At 44.4% G+C, this 19,989-nt stretch overlaps 1 protein-coding gene across 1 annotated transcript in view; it reads right to left on the reverse strand.

The window, feature by feature from the left end:
- IKBKB (inhibitor of nuclear factor kappa B kinase subunit beta) overlaps nucleotides 1–19,989 on the reverse strand; it is a 74,855-nt gene that overhangs the window by 34,106 nt on the left and 20,760 nt on the right. Inside the window, exons 3-5 of the mRNA XM_077773112.1 lie at nucleotides 19,426–19,520; nucleotides 18,117–18,234; nucleotides 15,470–15,539 (exon numbers count right to left, since the gene is read on the reverse strand). Coding sequence (XP_077629238.1) covers nucleotides 15,470–15,539; nucleotides 18,117–18,234; nucleotides 19,426–19,520 — 283 coding nt within the window. The remainder of the gene's footprint in view (nucleotides 1–15,469; nucleotides 15,540–18,116; nucleotides 18,235–19,425; nucleotides 19,521–19,989) is intronic.

Genomic DNA, 19,989 nt, shown 5'->3' on the forward strand with positions numbered 1-19,989 from the left:
AAAGTCTTTCATTTTGTACAGGTCTTTGGCGCTCCTCTCTATTTGTTAGCTGGGATGCTACCACCCGATTCATGAATTGTTGAATAAAGCCAACAGGATCTTTAAAATTTTCTCAGTTGAATTTTGTTTTTCAACATATTTGGTGACAGCTGTGAGATCTGAAGGAAACTTCTGATAGCTTCAGGGACAACAAGAAACACAGGCATGGTACCTGAAAACCCTTCAAGTTCTCTTTCTTCCTGTTTTCCAAGGGCCACTGGTGAGTTCTTCTTGGTTCTGAACTCAGCTCTTTGCACAAATTGGCAATTAGATGGCTCCCCATCTAACTGGCTTTTCACAGTTCCCCATTTGATTAGAATCCCCAGCCCTTGGTTTAGTCCCCAGATTCCACCTTGGGAACTGCCGGTGGTTCAGTCCCCAGTTCCCCATTCTTTGGAGTCTGCTGCATTAGTCCTTTCCCCAGTCGCAGTTCCATGTTAAAAATTGTTGGTGGTTACCGACCAGGGTCAGACTAGGTTCAACGTGATTTGTGTAGATGAAGGCTATTGTTAATCTCGAAGGCCAAAATCCACAAAACTAGTGGGCATAATCAAACACTTAAAAGCTGTTAGAACACACGCTAGCTAACTCTTAAGACTCCTGTGTCTTAAGCTGGTCAACCAACTTAAGAATAAATTGATTACTTGGGTGGCTCAGTCAGTTAAGTGTCCGACTTCAGCTCAGGTCATGATCACATGGTTCGTGGGTTCCAGCCCCGTGTCGGGCTCTGTGCTGACAGCTCAGAGCCTGGAGCCTGCTTCAGATTCTGTGTCTCCCTCTCTCTCTGACCCTCCCCTGCTCACGCGGTCTCTCTCTCAGAAATAAGTAAAACATTAAAAAAAAGAATAAATCGATTACCAAAAAACAAATAAATAATAAAAAAAATTTTTAAAGGGGTGCCTGGGTGGCTCAGTTGGTTGAGCATCCATCTCTCGATCTCAGCTCTTGATCTCAGAGTCGTGAGTTCAAGCCCGTGTTGCTCTTCATGCTTTATTTATTAAAAATAAATGGATGAATGAATGAATCAGTGAGTGGATAAATGAATTGTTTACAGAATAGGTTAGATTGACACTAGGTCACCTGCAACCTCAGGAAAATTTCCATGTGATGAGGTACACCATAAAATACCTTATAATGACCAAACTGGCTGGCACAAAAGCTGACACTCAAATCAATGGAACAGAACAGAGAACCCAGAATTGGATCCACAAATGTATGGCCAACTCATCTTTAACAAAGCAGGAAAGAATATCCAATGGAATAAAGACAGTTTCTTTAGCAAATGGTGCTGGGAAAACTGGACAGCGACATGCAAAACAATGAACCTGGACCACTTTCTTACACCATACACAAAAATAAACTCAAAATGGACAAAAGCCCTTAATGTAAAACAGGAAGCTACAAAATCCTAGAGGAAAAAGCTGGCAACAACCTCTGTGACCTCAGCCACAGCAACTTCCTACTTGACATGTCTCTGGAGGCGAGGAAACAAAAACAAAAATGAAGCACTGGGACCTCCTCAAATCAAAAAGCTTCTGCGCAGCGAAGGAAACAACCAGAAAAACTAAAAGGCAACTGATGGAATAGGAGAATATATTTGCAAATGACACATCAGATAAAGGGTTAGTATCCAAAATCTACAGAGAACTTATCAAACTCAACACTCAAAAAACAAATAATCCAGTGAAGAAATGGGCAAAAGTATCTTTGGAGATACTTCTCCAAAGAAGGCATCGAGATGGCCAACAGACACATGAAAAGATGTTCAACATCACTCATCACCAGAGAAATACAAATCTAAACCACAGTGAGATACCACCTCACACCGGTCGGAATGGCTGACATTAAGCAATCAGGCAACAACAGATGTTGGTGAGGATGCAGAGAAAGAGGAACCCTTTTGCACTGTGGTGGGAATGTAAACTGTTGCAGCCACTCTGGAAAACAGTATGGAGGTTCCTCAAAAAATTAAAAATAAAACTACCCTATAACCCAGCAATTGCACTACGAGGTATTTATCCAAGGGATACGGGTGTGCTGTTTCGAAAGGGGCACATGCACCCCAAAGTTTATAGCAGTGCTATCAACAATAGCCAAACTATGGAAAGAGCCTAAATGTCCATCGATGGATGAATGGATAAAGAAGATGTGGTGTGTATATATACATATACATATATATATGTATATATACACACACACACACATATATATACGCACAATGAAGTAGTACTCCGCAATCAAAAGGAGTGAAATCTTCCATTTGCAATAATGTAGATGGAACTATAGGGTATTATGCTAACCAAATTAGTCAGAGAGAAAGACAACTATCATATGACTTCACTCATATGAGGACCTTAAGATACAAAACAGATGAACATAAGGGAAGGGAAGCAAAAATAATATAAAAACAGGGAGGGGGACAAAAGAGACTCTTAAATATGAAGAACAAACAGGGTTGCAGGAGGGATTATGGAAGGGGGATCGGCTAAATGGGTAAGAGGCTTAAGGAATCTCCTTCTGAAATCATTGTTGTACCATGTGCTAACTAACTTGGATGTAAATTATAAAAAATATATTATTAGATAATCACCAAACCAACAATACATTCCCCTTAGGTTATTAGGTTGGCTCCAAGAGAAAGCCTTAGCTTAAAAAAAAAAAAAAAAAAGGAAGAAAGAAGGATCCTTAAATTCCAAAGAGCTGAGTATGCCATCTTCCAGCAACCTGCTTATTTAATGACTAAAAACTATGGTTTGGGAAGCTATAAAGATCTCCAAAAATCTTACTAAAGACACCCTAGAATTACAATGGCCAATATGGGAACATTCCAATTAAAGGAGACCCTTTATTTAAGAAGTACACTTAAAAGCAAGTGCCTGGGGGGCTCAGGTGGTTGAGTGGCCGACTTGATTTCAGTTGAGGTCACGATCCCAGGGTCATGGAATGAAGCTCCACATCAGGCTCTGTGCTGAGTATGGAGCCTGCTTAAGATTACCTCTCTCTCTCTCTCTCTCTCTCTGCACCTCTCCCAGCTCACACTCTCTCTTTCTCTCTCTAAAATAAAAAAAAATTAAAAATAAAAAAAGGGGTTCCCAAATCAAACAAATAGAATGGGATGGATACCTATTTTAACTGGTATAGAAGCTTCTAAAAGCCTTCAAGATACCAAAATAGCTTCATTGAAAGTTTCATTGCAAAAAGCTAATGAAAAATTAAAGACACAAAAGGTATCTAAAACAATACCTAGGTCTCCCACATTGCACTCTCTCAGGGGTCCATCATCAAAAAACTGGCTCAGAAATCAAGGTTTCATATGCAATCAACTGGGATACTGGAAAAATGGTTTCCTCAAAGGTCCTGTGCACAGCCTTCAGCACCAACTCGAATGCTCCCATATCTGCCTCTGAGGGAGGGAACCCACTGATGAGACTGAGGGATTTTTCTGGTAAAGTGCTAACATTATTCCCTTAAACAGCCAAGGTGAAACTGAAAGTAAAACTAATGAAAAAATCCTTACCAAATTCTGGCTGACACTGGAGCTACACTCTCTAAACCCCACTCAGAGTCGGCGATGGGATCCTGAAAGACTGGCAGAAGCTGGCTAAGATGAGAATTCTTACTAGAGTCAGCTCTTCCTGATGTCTGTGCAATATCCAGTAGAGAGAGGAAAATAAAATATCTTTTGCATCTTCTTTGGGGATGCCTCTTGAGTGCAAGGGGTTTTTCAATACTGCCAGGAATATATACTATTTGTCCCAGCTTGAACTTGACAAAATATGCGAAAGGGTTTTTTTTTAAGATTTTAAGTAATCTCTACACTCAACATGGGGCTTGAACTCACAACCCCAAGATCAAGAGTCACACACTCCCCCGACTGAGCCAGCCAGGTGTCCCTGAAAGGACTTTTTAAAGTAACACAGTGGTCAGAAGTTGACCAGATTGGATCAGAGCCTGGTAGGAATTTCTTTTTAGGCCTTCTCCCCTAAGCTCAAATAAAATTATATATCCAGAAAGAAAAAAACTTCTGAAGGATTTTTTTGTGGAAGGATTTGCTAAAACATTCCAAAGGCAAACAGCTCTAAATCCAGAACACAGAGATCTTCGATTTTCATCTTAGTTGGAAATCTTACTGACAGAAAAAAAAAAATCAAATTAAAGATAATATACTTTAAATGGGTGGATCAACCTATGCTATCATTTAAGTTACAACCCAATTCCTTGAGAAATTAAAAGCAACTGTCCTCATCTTACTAATCTTTGCAAAACCAGAAAGGCAGCACCAGAAACAATTCAAAGTCCACCTATCATTCTCATCAATCCCCAAACCTCCCTTACTTTTCTCAAAAGGTTTGTAAGGACTGTAAGAATTCTGACTGTGACCAAAAGTACTTCTTAGAAGAACTTGCACTCTTTCCCTGTGCTTTTGAGAGGTAAATGCTCTACCTGTCTGTCTCCAGGAACTCTTTCTAGACCATCCCTAATTCCTAGGATGGAAGAAAAGAGTAGGGAGAGACTTTTTATGAATACAAAATGCTACAGAGCTCCCTTGTCCCAAATCTGGTTCACAGCTTCCATAAGATTACTTTTAAGGACAACTACAAATCTTAAGTGTCCTCCCCACAAATATTAGTAGAAAAAGCTTTCAACATCTATGTAGATAACCTCATTTCATCTACCAGAAACCTGATTTGGATCCAAATGCTTTTACAAACTAGTGGGCTGTGCGTTATCATACCCAACTTACCACTAAAATTTTATTATTTTTGGGGTGCCTGGGTGGCTTAGTCGGTTAAGCGTCCGACTTTCACTTAGGTCATGATCTCATGGTTCATGGGTTCGAGCCCCACGTCGGGCTCTGTGCTGACTGCCAGCTCAGAGCCTGGAGCCTGTTTCAGTCTGTGACTCCCTCTCTCTCTGACCCTCCCCTGCTCACGCTGTCTCTCTCTCTCTCTCCTAGAAATAAATAAAACATTAAAAAAAAGGTTTTTTTAAATTTTATTATTTTTCAATTTTTATTTATTTAGAGAGAGAAAGCATGAGTGGTGGAGGGGCAGGGGAGGACAGAGAGAGAGAGAGAGAGAGAGAGAGAGAATCTCAAGCAGGTTCTGCACTGTCAGTGCACAGCCCAATGCGGGACTCAACCTCACCAACCATGAGATCATAACCTGAGCCGAAGTTGGAAGCTTAACTGACTAAGCCACCCAGGTGCCCTTTTATTGCTAAAATTTTTAAATGAAAACTATAAGTCTCTCTTTGCATATGTCTGCATGTTTATATGTATACATACATAAGTGCATTATAGATGTGTGGTATTTTTTTCCTTTGAATGGTATTGCCAAAATTAATGTGTATTTAATTGGCTTAAAAACAAACAAGTGTTTATATGAATTAAGTATTCCTAACATTCTCAGGAATATGATAGAAACTAACCCAAATGGTCTTCAGGTTCACATAATCTGGGAAAATATTTGGTATTAAAGTTAATTTAACTTTGTTGGTTTAATTAAAATAAACATGTCTTGGGGCACCGGGATGGCTCAGTCAGTTAAGCATCTGACTTCAGCTCCAGTCATGATCTCACAGTTTGTGAGTTCGAGCCCCATGTTGGGCTCTGGGCTCACAGCTCAGAGCCTGCTTGCTTCAGATTCTGTGTCTCCCTCTCTCTCTCTCTGCCCCTCTCCTGCTCACATGCTGTCTGTCTGTCTGTCTCTCTCTCAAAAATAAACATTTTTAAAAAATTGACATGTCGTAGCATCAGCACTAAATATAATGCAGACATACAACATTTATTCTACACGGGTTTACTAGATAGTCTCATGTTATCTATATGACAATATAATATGAATACATATTATCTATATTATATCATCAACAGGAAAAACAACAAGATGGTGGCTGACTTTGTCTAATGTCTCATGAAGTCTCTGTGGGTAGTCTACACAAAAGCGTATGCTTCTAAAAATTATTAAATTTATTCATTCATACATTTTCCAACATGAAGAATGCTAGGTTCACAACCGCTTACATCTCAGTTTTCACTAGAAATTAGCATCTAAGGGTTAAAAATTCTAAATAATATGTAATCAAAGCTACTGGAAATAATAAGAGAAACACCTCTATATCCAAGCTTCTCTTTAGAAAGAGAAGCTATGCGGAATGGAGAGGCATTTTTGTTGAGGGAAAAGAAATTTTGTCCTAAAGTGAGACTGGTTATTTCAGAATGGGAAAGTGGAAAAACACAGGGCAAAATTTGAGTGTAAAAAACACCTAGACTGTTTGTAAAAAAGGAATGCTGGGAAAGGAATTTTATGTGTGGTCAAGTTGGCTAAGATTCAAATGGATTTATCTGAGGGGCGTCTGGGTGGCTCAGTTGAGCATCTGATTCTTGATTTAGGCTCAGGTCATGATCTCATGGTTGTAGGATTGAGCCCCGTGTGTGCTAGGTGTGGAGCCTGCTTGAGGTTTTCTCCCTCCCTCTCTTTGAATAAAAAAGGAGTTTTAACATCAAAAATAAGCTGGTACAAAATTAGAATTTGGTTTCTCTCTGTTAAAACGACAAAGTTTTCTTGGATCACCAGTCTAAACGAAGTCTTTCTGACCCTGAGCTAACTGGAAATTTGCAGATGGCTCCTGGAAGATCTCAAAAGATTTATTCTCTCTTTTAATACAAAGGAGTATGTAAAACTAACTGGGCTTATTTGCTATGTTAAATTATATGGGAAGTATTGTTAATAAAGGAGTAACACTAAGCTTTCTTTATATTATATCTGTGTAGGTATGTAAGTATTCCAGACGCTGTATGAAATTCTTGGATCTCTATGTGTCCTACAATAATCTTATCAATATAATTCCACTTATTATACTGAAAGGTTGTATATCACAGAAATTACTCAATTCCCTTATCAAATGAACTCTCATCATTTTTAAGTCTTCGTCATTTGCAGAAAGTTACTCTTCCACTCTGATGCTCTTATGAAAGTGTTTTACAGTACTTCACCTTCAAAGAGAACAGGCGTGTACTTGGGAAAGAACTTTGGCAAGTACAGGTTTCTGACAACTTTAAGATCATAAATCTGTCCTCAGTAAACATTCCCTGAATTAAGTCCAATAAGACACTTCTCCTTGTTAACAAGACACAACTAAAAACTTGGGCTATACTACCGGAGCCTTGACTGAAATGTCACATTTAAGAGAGATATTTGTAGACTCAGATATTGCCAGACAGCTTGGAGGAACTGCTTGGAAAAATCATTTGGTACCTTGCTTATAAAAGGTTCCTACAGTCTTACCAGATGAGTAAGAAAGATCACTTACTGGTAGGCCTAGAAACCCCAGGATATTTAGGGGAAACTTGAGAAGAGAAAATTCACCTAAATTACAGGTATTGAAGGTAAAATCTGATGGGAAATCCTTGGCTTGGCTTCCTGGCCTCAGAGATTAAAGATTTCAATAGGATTCTTTATGAAAAGGTCCACAAAGCAGTCTTAATAGGAGCTTATATGGCTTATCACTATTCTTGTTGCATTTACGTACTTAATCAGGCCAAACAGGCCAAACTAATTTTAGTGCAAACAAATTAGTGTCACTGTGATCACATTTAATTTAAAAAATGGGGATAACTGTAGAGAGAAAAATTGTTCACACTTTTGTAGATATTAGATTCTAGTCCTGTTCATTTTCTTTGAGGTTTTGTTATATACCCATAAACTAGATTGGAGTCTAAATTCTTCTGGTTTCTTCAAATATCTACCTAGGACTCTCCAAACTAACATCTCTAATTTCCTTCCACCCTTCTGATTTGGAATCAATAAAGACAAAGACTGCCCTTCAGTCTCCTTGAAAGAGACCTTCCACACCGGGTCCTCCTCACCGAGATGGCAGCCAGACTCCCTGACTATGAAGAGAAAAGCTAACACCAAGGTAGACTACTCCCACCCAAGCCACTAGAGCCAAGACTTCATACTTTAAACATAAAATCCTTTCCTCCTCCTTTTCTGTCCTTTACTCTGGCACTGGCCAGGAAAGATAACACATCATCTGTATGTCCCAGGCCATTGCCGAGGGGGATAATCCAACCTCCAGAGAACTGCTGAATGTACCATAATGCTGGTGACTCTGCTGCTCCGCCTGTCACAGACTTCTGATTTCCAACGTCCCAGTTTCTCTGAACAAACTCTGCCCCATCTCTATTGCATCAGACTCTCTAACCCTGGAGGTCCATTTCTCAGTCTCTGATGAACAATTCCAGGGAACCCAGGGAGCCTTGCATCCAGGCTCCACACAAAGAAAGGAACACAAGGCAAGGGTAACCAGAATAAGAACCACCTGTGTGGTCTACAGACCCTTAGATTTTACTGGCCTTCATTCCGGCCCTGTGCCAAGGACACGAATGGGACTTATCAGGGAGCATTCACAATTCAGTTTTAGCCCCCTTTGGCAGATCCTTCCTTTCCTGGTTAGGAGTACAAATGAGGCTATGATGAACTTCTCCTCAACTCTTAAAGCAATAGCTGCCCAACAAAAATCCTTAGACTCTCTGATCAAAGTTGTTCTTGATAATAGGAAGTCCTTGATTATCTTTAAGCTGAGCAGGAGGTCTGTACAATGGCCAACACTATTTTGCTGTACCTGGATTAACACTTCAGGGAAGTTGAAATTCAGCTACATAAAATCACTGAACTAAGCCACTTGGCTTAAGAAAGTGACTCAACATGGTCTTTCTTTAGTTGATTTTGACTGGCTTGGCTCTTGGGGGCCATGGTTTTGAAGTGCACTCCAGATACTGGGAATTACCCTCTGTGTAGTAATCATAGCAATCTTCCTAGTGTGTGGTATTTCCTCAAAAAGTTGTAAATGCGTGTTCACAGCCAGTAACCACCAAATGATTGCCCTAAGATTGGAATGTCAAAAAAGGAATGAAGAGAATTACTGACTGAAAAAAATGTGAACCTGAAGTCATGACCTGTGAATCCCACAGAGATTCAGCAAAAAGAAGTCATGCCCTATGAATAATCACAGAGCATCAGCAAAAACTGTTAGAACTTCAGAGCAGTAGCTGGGAGTGGCGCTAATGCCTTAAATTTTCATCAATCTCTCAGTTAAGTTGAAAGTCAGATCAAAAGGGAGGAACTATTAAAAAAAAAAAAAGACAACAGGGCTAAAATGGAGTCACTTGTGCTAAGCCCAGGTCACAAAACCAAGACTTAAGGTAGGGGGTCGGGGACGTTCTAACCTAACTGTAGCTTCAGCCCCTCCCAGGAATGTTATCTTAGTCTGGAATTACTTGGTCTGCACTAATGAGATAATCTGCCTGATGGGACCCCTGCCATCCTCCAAAGAAAGGTGACCTTACCTGAAACAATCCACTCTTTGCTAGGGACTTCCTTGTCCTGCCCCCTTCTGCCCATCAAAGTCTTTTGTTTTGTGCAGCTCCTCAGAGCTCCTTTCTGTTTGCTAGATGGGGTGCTACCCAATTCATGAATCATTGAATAAAGCCAGTAAAATCTTTAAAATGTACTCAGTTGAGTTTTCTTTTTTAACATTTAATACTACTATGTGTCAGTCACTCTAGTGTCACTGGACTTTCCAAACAAAACAGATTGGAAGGCAAAGTGTGAACACGTGGAGAAAGATTTAATCCAGCTGAAGGTTTCTCAGCTAATACAGCCCCCCCACACACACACACTGCTGAGAGAAAAGTGGACAATCGTTCTCTTTTGTCTGACAAGTGCTGATGAAGTGTCTTGTATTTCCTAGGTATTGTGGGTAATGTGCTGACGAATCCAGGCAATTTCTTCACTCACTGCAGAGCCTGGCAGGCAGCCTCCAAACCAGAAGTCAGTCCTCAAGGTCAGCCACAGGCAGAAGTCCCATAACAACAACAGAGACACCAAGTACCAAGTGAGTGCAGGAGGCAGCAGGGGAGAGGAACACCATAAGGACGAGAGCCACTGTGTGTGACAGGTCAGGGTGGGTCTAAAGCTGTGTCCCAAAAGACAGGAAGGCTTGGGGTCATTGGGCAGGTGCAGAAGCAGCATTCTAAAGGGAGCAGCACATGCAAAGGCTGGCAGGAGGGTTGAAAGGGGGTTTTGAGAGCCACATACCTGCTAAGTTGGCGATAATGGATTGAGAGAAATGTGAAGTGAAGAGGTTTAGTCTTGAAGACTTATGATGAAAGCGTCCTTTCAAAAGCATGAAAGATGGACGAGTAAGACGGGGCTAAGGAGGTCAGGTGATGGATCATTGCAGTGATTTGCTAGGACACCAAATTAGTGTAGGCAGCGGGAACAGAGAGGGAAAACAGGATATGTGACATGAAGGATGGCTGAAAGGCTCTGGAACCTTTAAATGGGAGGGTATGGAGCAGGAAGAGGGCAGCTCCTAAGAAACGAGATTCAGAATTGGCTCACATGTCTAGGTTACTGATGGGGAGATGGGCTGGTGACAGAGGAAAGGGATGTCAGGAAGGGATCTGGCTTAGGGAAGAAGTCCGGGATTTCCATTTGGTAATGATTTGCAGAAGAGTATATAAACATGGGTGTGGAGCTGAGAATAAGGCTCAGGTTGGATACACAGACTTCGGAGAGAATATGGTGGATAAAGATGTCATGAGGACAGTCTGGCAAACAGCATATTGGAAAGCAGTAGGCAGTCAGTCCAGGTTCAGAGAGGGACAGAAGGGATGGAGCAGGAATGAACAGAAAGCACCAAGACAAAGCTGTGGGGAAAGGAGATGCATTAGGGGAGAGGTGAGAGAAACCGGGCCACACAGTCAGGCTGGGACAGAATGTCAAAGACATGCTGGGGTGCCCATTCTGAAAACCAGCCCTCTGAATAATGAGAACAGAATATTTAGTTAGAAAGGAACTTAGAGATCACCTGGCCCAAACCCTTCATTTTAAAGTTGAGGATATATAAGCCCAGAAAGTTACCATAGTTTTCCACAGAAAAGAAGTAAAAAGATAAATGGACCATAAGGTCCTTGCCTGAAAGTGAGCTGGGAAAGTGGAGAAGCCAGGACCGAGAGCCAATAGTCTTCTCTTGTATTATTATTATGTGCAGTTATGCTTTCCAACATACTTTATATACAAATGATCTGAATTTCTGATATCAGGTGGGCCCCTTGTGTTATAAATTCACACAATTAGAGACTCACTAAATAAATTTTCTGATTCCTAGGATAAGTTCTCTTCCCTAAAGCCCTGTATTCTCTTCGAAACCCTCTCTGCTTTTTAGTGCCAAGGAACTTATGCCTGTTAGGGGCAGCTCCATCAGGGACAGAGATGGTAACTCAGAGAATGGAGCACAAATGAAAATGGGGAGTGGGGTTCCTGACAAGATGATCAGTCCCCACAGGAAACTGGCCATCTGGAAAATCAAGGAAGATCGACTCAGACTTAAGATTTGATGAGGCCATGGCGATCACACAACTGGCCCGCCCAACTGGCCAGGGCACAGGCGGGTCCCCGCCTGACAGTGGAGACGTGGACGTCCAGAAAGTGTCAGTCTGTCCCTCAACCTTGAGTGTTCAGGAGTTTGCTCCTCTGCTGGCAGAAAGAAATACACTCCAGTGTTTTCCAAAGGATAATGAGCAAGAGTGTTTAAATAGAATCCCCTTGGATATAACTTCCTGGAGCTATTTTAGGGTTACATTCTATGGAAATCCAGATCATTTCCGGCTGCCGCTGCACCTGTCCCCGGATCACTTACCAGCATAGGAGAAATTGTCTAATAGGTCTGTCCTGGCATTTGTGCTCACCAGGCAACAACTCATTTTCTCCTATGTCTTCTGCAGTATCTTCTTGGCCAATTTAAAGTTCACTGGAAAAATCCTTTCTATGTCTATTACCATGATATGACTCTGAGTGGGCATCTCTGTAAGGTCGGTGGCTCAGAAGAGGTTTGGTTAAAACAGGTTTAAGCCTGGGGCACCTGGGTGGCTTAGTCAGTTAAGCGTCCGACTTTCGCTTAGGTCATGATCTCGCGGTTCGTGGGTTCGAGCCCCGCGTCAGGCTCTGTGCTGACTGCCAGCTCAGAGCCTGGAGCCTGTTTCAGTCTGTGACTCCCTCTCTCTCTGACCCTCCCCTGCTCACGCTGTCTCTCTCTCTCTCTCCTAGAAACAAATAAAAAATAAATAAATAAAACAGGTTTAATCCAGAAAAGAAGGCAATGAATTCTGGACCCAGGGGTCAAGGGTGTGGCTCTACCGCTTATCTGAAGTCAACCTGGCAGAGAACAGCAGTGGCGACTCCAACAAAGGGAACATGGGGCCAGTGCTCGGAACAAACTGGAACAAAATATGCTCAGGAAATGTTTCAGAATACAAAAGAGTTATGTTATATGAGCTCTGAGAGACGCCTTTGAACTCTGGCTCAGTGACGAGATCCTTGCAAAAGAAACAAATTTGATGAGTCTTGTACACAAATCAGAAACAGACAGGAAAGGAAAACACAACCTTATCAACAACCACAACCACAACACAACCACAACATCAGGGGATGGGACTGCCTCCAAGAGGTGACGGACACAGGGACAGGTCTGCAGAGGAACCATGTCCAGGAAGGGAAGTCTCACAAGGCAACCACCTGCCTGGCTCACCAGATCCCAAATCAGGCTGACTGAGGTTTTTTAAAAGGGATGCTATCAATCCAAATCCAGAGGGGGAAGGAAATGTGAAGGAAATGAACATTTGCTGACTGTACATTACACGAGGAGCAGAAAACACTGTGCTGGCAGCTTCTTGTATATCAGCTCATTTTGTCCTCATTACCATACTAATGAGGGGAGTGACAGCCTCATTTTGCAGCTAATAAAACAGGTAACATGACTAAGGTCACGATGCCAGTAAGTGTAAGGGCATGTATTTGACCTGGGGCTAATTATATGTGGACATCGTTTTTGATTTCGTTTTTTAAACAGGTCCTTAGTGATTTTAATTTCCTTTCAGATTGATTTCATTCACTTGACAAATATTTACAGAGAAGCTGTTATATAAGATACCACTATTCTAGATGTTGGAGACACAGCAATGACTAAAGCCTCTGCTTTCAAGAATTTCGTTCTAGAATATAAGTACTTCAAAGCCTCATTATTTCCAATTTTGAGTCACAGAGAGGAAAGACAGGGAACCAGTGACCTAAGGAATTTTAGTAAACATCCACTTCTAGGAGAGCTGAACTGCATGCATACTCGGGAGCTTACCAGTCTTCATTATTCTGACTTATGTATAACTTAAACATAGACCCACAACTTCAATAGATAATATGAAAGCTATCACACAAGTCAATGGTAACAGGATACAAAATGTGCCCAAACCAAAGAATATGCAACCGGTAGACACTCTATTAATATCACTAGAGAATCACTTGAGGAAGTAAAAGTTTTAGAAGGAAGTGGAAAGTTCAGTGTACTCTAGCCAAGAAATTAAAGACTTTCTTCATAGCTATTTGCTTAATGCACAAATAATATCATCAGTGAAAGAAAAATGCTTGAGAGGATAATACTTAAAAAATATTACTTCAAGCGCAGGGCACCCGGGTGGCTCAGTTGGTTAAGCTGTAGTCTCTTTATTTCGGCTCAGGTCATGATCCCAGGGTTGTGGGATCGAGCCCTGTGTTGGGCTCTGAGCCGAGTATGGAGCCTGCTTAAGAGATTCTCTCTCTCTCACTCTGTCCCTCTCCCCTGCTCATGTGCTCTCTCCCTCTAAAAGAAAATAAATTAATTTTTTAAAATGACTTAACGCTCTAACCAGAGAGAAATAAAATAAGTTTCCCATGAAGAGCAAAAGAATATTCCTCAAACTACTACCCTGCCTTTAACCCAACTCAACAGAGAATAAATTAATAAGTTGGCCCCTGGGATAACAAGACAACCAAGTGTTGTCTAAGCAAAATGTGGATGCATGACCCATGCGGCAAGGTGTCAAGAAAATAGGTGGGATTCTTCACTTATGGACTAGACCCTCTAGACAGACAGAGAGGGCCCTTCCAGGAGACTCACACAGGCCAACTCATGAAGAAATCAGTCTGGCTAGTGGTGGACACCCACTCAAGTCAGATAAAACTGGTACAATGTCACTTGTCCTCACTGTGAACTCCACCCAAAGGACAAAGACACAGGATTCAGAGGGAGATGGAATTTTCTATGTCAGACTGTTTGGATTCTAACTTTACGTCATTGCTGGACGCTCCCCGCCTTCACTTCCTTCTTGCTCTATGAAGAGCGGCAGAAGGCAAGGGAGAGGTGGACCCACACTAGCAAGGCAAAGGGTTTCAGAGACTAGAGGCCCCCCTACCCTTCCAGGGCAAGAGTTAGAAAACAAAGCTTTACAAATGTGGCAAAATGGTAACAACTGGTTAATCCAGCTGAAAGGTATGTGGGTTTCACTGTACTACTCTTTCAACTTTTCTATGTACTTGATATTTTTCTGAAAAAAAAAAAAAGTTTGTGTAAACAAAAAGATGTAGCTTCTGTAGCTTCAGAGAGGCTGAGATGGAGAGGGTGGAAATATGGTATCAATGCCCATATCTGGGGGCACCATTCAGTGACAAACTGGATAACTCTAAATTTTAAATTATCAGTTTGTACCAACAACCTTGGAAATTAAAAAAAAAAAAAAAAAGGAGGCTTAGGCCAGGCCCTCTGTCACTTCTGATGTCTGTTTCTTTCTCTCTCTCTCCTTTTTTTATGTTTATTTTGAGAGAAAGAGAGAGAGAAAGAGAGCACGGGAGGGGCAGAGAGAAAGGGAGAGAGAATCCCAAGCAGGCTCCAAGCCTCAGTGCAGAGCCTGATGTGGGGCTTGAACTCACAAACCGCGAGATCATGACCTGAGCTGAAAATAAGAGTTAGATGCTTAACCAACTGAGCCACCCACGTGCCCCTGATGTCTGTTTCAATAGGCTGAAGCCATGTGCTAGAGTCGGCACCACAGTCCAGGAGATTGTATCTGACCTCTGCAGTCTGGGGTCACTCTTCTCCCTGACCTTCTCAGACAGTGTGGCAGACACTCTCATCTGAGGACGCTAACAATACCAAAGGATTAATCAAGAGCAGTTTTTCCTATGCTGTCAATGTGGAAGTGGAAAAATTAGTTGCCAAGGGATGAAATCCATTCGAATGACAACCTATTCTACCACTGGCCTTTCCAGGAAAGTAGGGAGTGGAACTTTTTAATGGGAAAGGAAATCTGTTATTCTATATACATCATCATTCACTTCATGACTTAGCCCGGAAGGAAGGGAAATCTATTTGAGTTCAGCGCCTGTCTGACTAGCCCCTTACTGACCTCCCCATTCTGTCTGGGCCCCCTCAACCCCACCCTCTATAAAGGACAGAGGACCAAAATATCTCCCCTCTGTGCTCCGCAAGAACTCATGGGGCACCACAAACCCTCCCCGGAGCCCACAGCCTGACTTCCAGGGCTGGGATTTACCAATGTCACTCAGCAAGGTGAGGATGGCTCCTTCCCGCAGGCCACAGCAGTTCTCAAACTGGTTCAGGTACTGTCAAGAAGTTGAAAAGAAGCATCAGAGCAAGTGGTGCCCTACCACCACCAAGCCCACAATGTGTCTTCCCAGCTGAAGTCATGGGAGTGCCAACCCCCAGCCCTGGGCTTTGAGGACCTGAGGCCTGTCAAGGCAGCCTGGGGAGCAGAGCTGGTAGGAGTGGCCGAGGTGGAGAGGGAGGAAGCAGTTGTGGAACTCCCAGAAGCACTCCCGTACTCATCGGTGAGGTGTCTGAGTCATTCTAAGATGAGGTATTTTCGGTCTCACCTGAGCTGCAGTTCTGAGGGGGGCAGGCCAGAGGCTACACTCGGCCACAGTGGGACCACTCCTCCCGAGAGTCCCGCAGAGGGCAGGGGTGGAGGCACCCGATGAAAACCACCCTCTGACCATTTCCCCCGACATGGCCTTGCCGGTGGGATGATGGCGGTGGGTGGTGGTAGGGAAGATTTAACAAACACTTACTACATGCCCAGGACCTGGCCAACCTCTACACAGATGAGCTCAGTAAAGCTTTACTCTACATGGTCTCATTTTATCCTCCCACGGCCACAGAGGTAAGTACCTCACAGGTGAGGAGCCTGACACTGGAGGAGTTCAGGGATCTGTCTCCTCACACAGCCATTCCAGGGCAGCACTGGAATATAAAACCATGTCCATTGGAGGCCCGAGCCCCAACACTTGTCCTCTCTGCCCTCCTGCCCTCTGGGCTCAATATGCTGCTGGCAGCTGGCCTTGAATGAAGACAATGCAGAAGAGAACTTCCTACCTGAGGGTTAAAGTTATTAACTACTATTTATATCCAAGAACATCCAAGAGCCCGTTCCCTGAGCTGGGCACACACACTTTGGTCTTTCCATCAGTTCCGGCTTCCACATTTGCTCATGTGCTGGCCAAGCTTGTCTCTCTGTGCCCAGGGGAGTAGGTTTTGAACTCTTGAGAGGAGGGAAAGACAGACTACCTCATGTGGAGAACAGAGAGAGCAGAGATCCCAGGCGCTCTGGGCAGCAGCGCCCTCCCTGCCCACCCCCATGGTTGGGGCGGGAGGCGGCCTGGACAAAGACCACGCAGAATACAAGGGCTTCCTGCCTCCCACAGATCATCTTGTGCCCCACGCCAGGTCATTTACGCTGAAGTCTGCGTCATCTTCTTCCCTGGCTGACTGGCTCTTTGCTGCCTATGAGATCAAGTCTCAAGTTCTCTGCTGGGCTTCAGAGCCCTCCGTAAGTGGGCTCTGAACCATCCACTCAACTGCAACAACATGACTGACTTCTCTTTTAAATAACTGCATTTAGTAATCGGATGATTGTCAAAGGTTAGGAAAATAAAGAGGAAAATTGAAGCATTGTCAAGTTCCCCATTTCTCATCCGTTATCAGTCCCCTGCTTGTAGGTCATGCCAATGACTGCTTACATCCTGCAGTAACACTCCCAGGATCTGCCCGCCTCCCACCGCAGGAGAAAGCCACCCACGAGTGCAGATCAACACTCATGGGAAGTTTCCTTCACAAAAAGAAGGCGGAAGGGGCCAGGAAAGTACTGAGAACAGCACATGATGCTGAGGGCCCAGGAAACTGCCATGTCAAAACAGAAGTGCCTGGGTATCCTGCCCACCCCCACCTGTTACAGTATCTTCTTCCAGAGTGAAAAGTTAGGGGAGATGCGTACTAACAGAGCGATCTCTTTTTCAATACAAAAACAACTCTGTCATCCAGAGCTTTTATTTTTCCTCTCACTATGTGGCATCGTTCAGTTTCACAGATGGAGAGGTGGCCCGCAGTGGGGCTCCCATTGGCTGTGGCCCATGCTCTGCCACTGTAACCATGTGAGGCCTGGTCACGAGCCTCACCATTCTGGGCCATGACATCCATCCTTCATACAGGAATCATAGTTTTACCCAAATCACAGGGCTGGTGACAATCAAACAAGGCAACATATGAAAGCAGGCCATGTTTCGCACAATGCCGGGGAGGTGGGCAGACACGACCATCCCAGACAGGGGGCTGCCGCCACACACCCTGAAGTGTACGTCCTAGCAAAGAGAAGCGAACGTGCTAGAGGGACGAAGAGCCAGAAGATGAGTCAGGGGTGGCCCTGGCGTATCAGCCCAGTCCCCTGATTACTAAGCCAGCCCCTTCCTGCTCTACTCTGTGACCCTGTGTGCAGTGCCACCACATCTCTGGGAGAAAATTCCTCCTAATAAGGACAGCAGTGACGCTGGCACCGAAGGACGGCAGTGGCCCTGACGTGCCTCGGGAAGAAAAGTTTGTTTTGGAACTTATCCAGTCCTTCCCCGTCCTCAAAACCTGGTGATTTTTTCCTTGTCATTTTAGTAATCACTGTGCAGGACACACAGCAAGCCCTTCCCTGACTTTCTCGTAAGAGCTTCTGATTCAGGCTCTTGATTCACATCACACGCATGTGACCCCACCCGGAGCATGGAAGAGGGGGATATGAGGAGGAAACACAAGCCAAAGTCACTGTGGCTGCCTGAGCCTCCTGGTGATGAAAGGGGTGAAAGGCCTCCCCGCCGCTCCCTGCCCAGACAGGCTGCATCCCGCCCCGCCGCGAGACGCACCTTGCGGAGGTCTCCTCCTTGGCAGTACTCCATGGCCAGCAGAGGCAGGTCATTGGGAGCCAGGTTCTGCATCCCCTCGGGGACATCCCGGGCAGCCACCACATTGGGGTGGTTCAGCCTAGGAAGGAGAGGCCAGTGAGGGAGACACCCAGACTTTGGGCTTAAGCCCATTTCCATGTCTCAGCAAAGCTTTACGGCAAAGGCCCGGACTAGCCAAGGGCCCTCGGGAATTAGCAGGAGGACAGAAGTCAGGAACCAGCTACTCACCTTGGTGCCCGGTCAGCTAGCATCCACCCAGCTCTACTTTTAGCACTGTGAGCACAATGGCTGTGAGCGCATCATGTGCAACTGAATTTTCTTTAGAGTGCCCCATATCAAGTCCTCACTGTACTTCGATACTGCTTCTAAAAGCAGAGAAAGTAGAGGGATTTCCAATCTCATGCCATTCCAGTGGGGACAGGGCATGTGTGTGTGTGTGTGTGTGTGTGTGTGTGTGTGTGCGCGCGCGCGCACACACATGCGCACGCAACCAAGGTGACACCTTCCCCTTTTAAGAGGTTCGTGGAGGGAGCACCTGTTTGAGGTCTTGCAAAATTACTGGGTTGTGAGTTTACCTGAGCACTCACCCAAAGCCCTCACTACCTGGGAGGGCAGCAACCGTTCCGGGACTGACAGACAGTCCCTGTCTCCACACTAGAGGAAGAAGTATCCGCGGTGGAGAGTCGCATACCACCTTGGGATTGGAAATATAAGAAGGGAAAAAGCATCTTTGCTGACAAAGGAAAATTCACTGCCCTTGCTATTTTAAATTACTTAATATAACAAATAAAACTGACCAGGGGCGCCCGGGTGGCTCAGTCGCTTAAGCATCCGACTTCAGCTCAGGTCACGATCCTGCGGTTTGTGAGCTCGAGCCCAGCGTCGGGCTCTGTGCTGACAACTCCGAGCCTGGAGCCTGCTTCACATTCTCTGTCTCCCTCCCTCCCTCTCTCTGCCCCTCCCCAGCTTGTGCTCGCTCTCTCTCTCTCCAAAATGAATAAACACTAAAAAATAAAAATAAAATGACGAAAGCCCTTGGAAAGGTCCAGTGTTGGACACTAACAGCCACTCCCCTAGAAGTCATCTATCTGTTACCCTGATTGAGGGACTAAGGTTTAGGACTCTCTTTTCCAGATGCAGCTGGTGGGGCTCTTGCTCCGGAGGGCTCCCTCCTGATGTCTCTTCGATGCCCTAGGGCCCCTCGGCTCCTGCGGTCTCCTGGCCCCCCTACAATGACAGCCCTATCTTGGCTTGGAGCACCAGCCCTCACCGTCTCATGATCTGGATCTCCAGGCACCAGCGTTCTCGATTCCTGGGGCTGAGCTCCTGCCGGCACTGCTTGATAGCAATCTGCTCACCTGTTTCCTGTGGAGAGAACGTGCGCAGGGACAAGATTAGCAGGACTAACATCCAAACTCACCCAGAAAGCCATGAGTCAAACCTAAAATTGTCTCCTTAGGGCCCAAGGATGGACCGCATCACCTCTGGGATCCCTAGACCTATGTTAAATATCTGCTGATAGATGTCCCCAAGTCACCAGCCAGCCTGTCAGGCTGGCCTCCATATGTCCATCTCTCCCGCGTTTCACTCTCGTTTCTATCCATCCCGAGGCTACGTCAAGGCCTTGTTTGGGTCCCAACTCCTCCATGAAACCTCTGCTGACCATTTCTGTCGAAGAGATTGCTCATTCCTCTGAGCCCGAAATGCTGGATGGAACCATAGGACATTGCTAGTACTGACCATTTCGATCTACACAAATGGCACTTCCATATGACTCAACTAATAGTTACTGCCACAGTGCCATCCTACTTCATGCAAGAGTTCTGTCTCTCCA

This window comes from Crocuta crocuta, unplaced genomic scaffold, assembly GCF_008692635.1.
Source record: "Crocuta crocuta isolate KB4526 unplaced genomic scaffold, BGI_CrCroc_1.0 scaffold177, whole genome shotgun sequence".
NCBI lineage: Eukaryota > Metazoa > Chordata > Mammalia > Carnivora > Hyaenidae > Crocuta > Crocuta crocuta.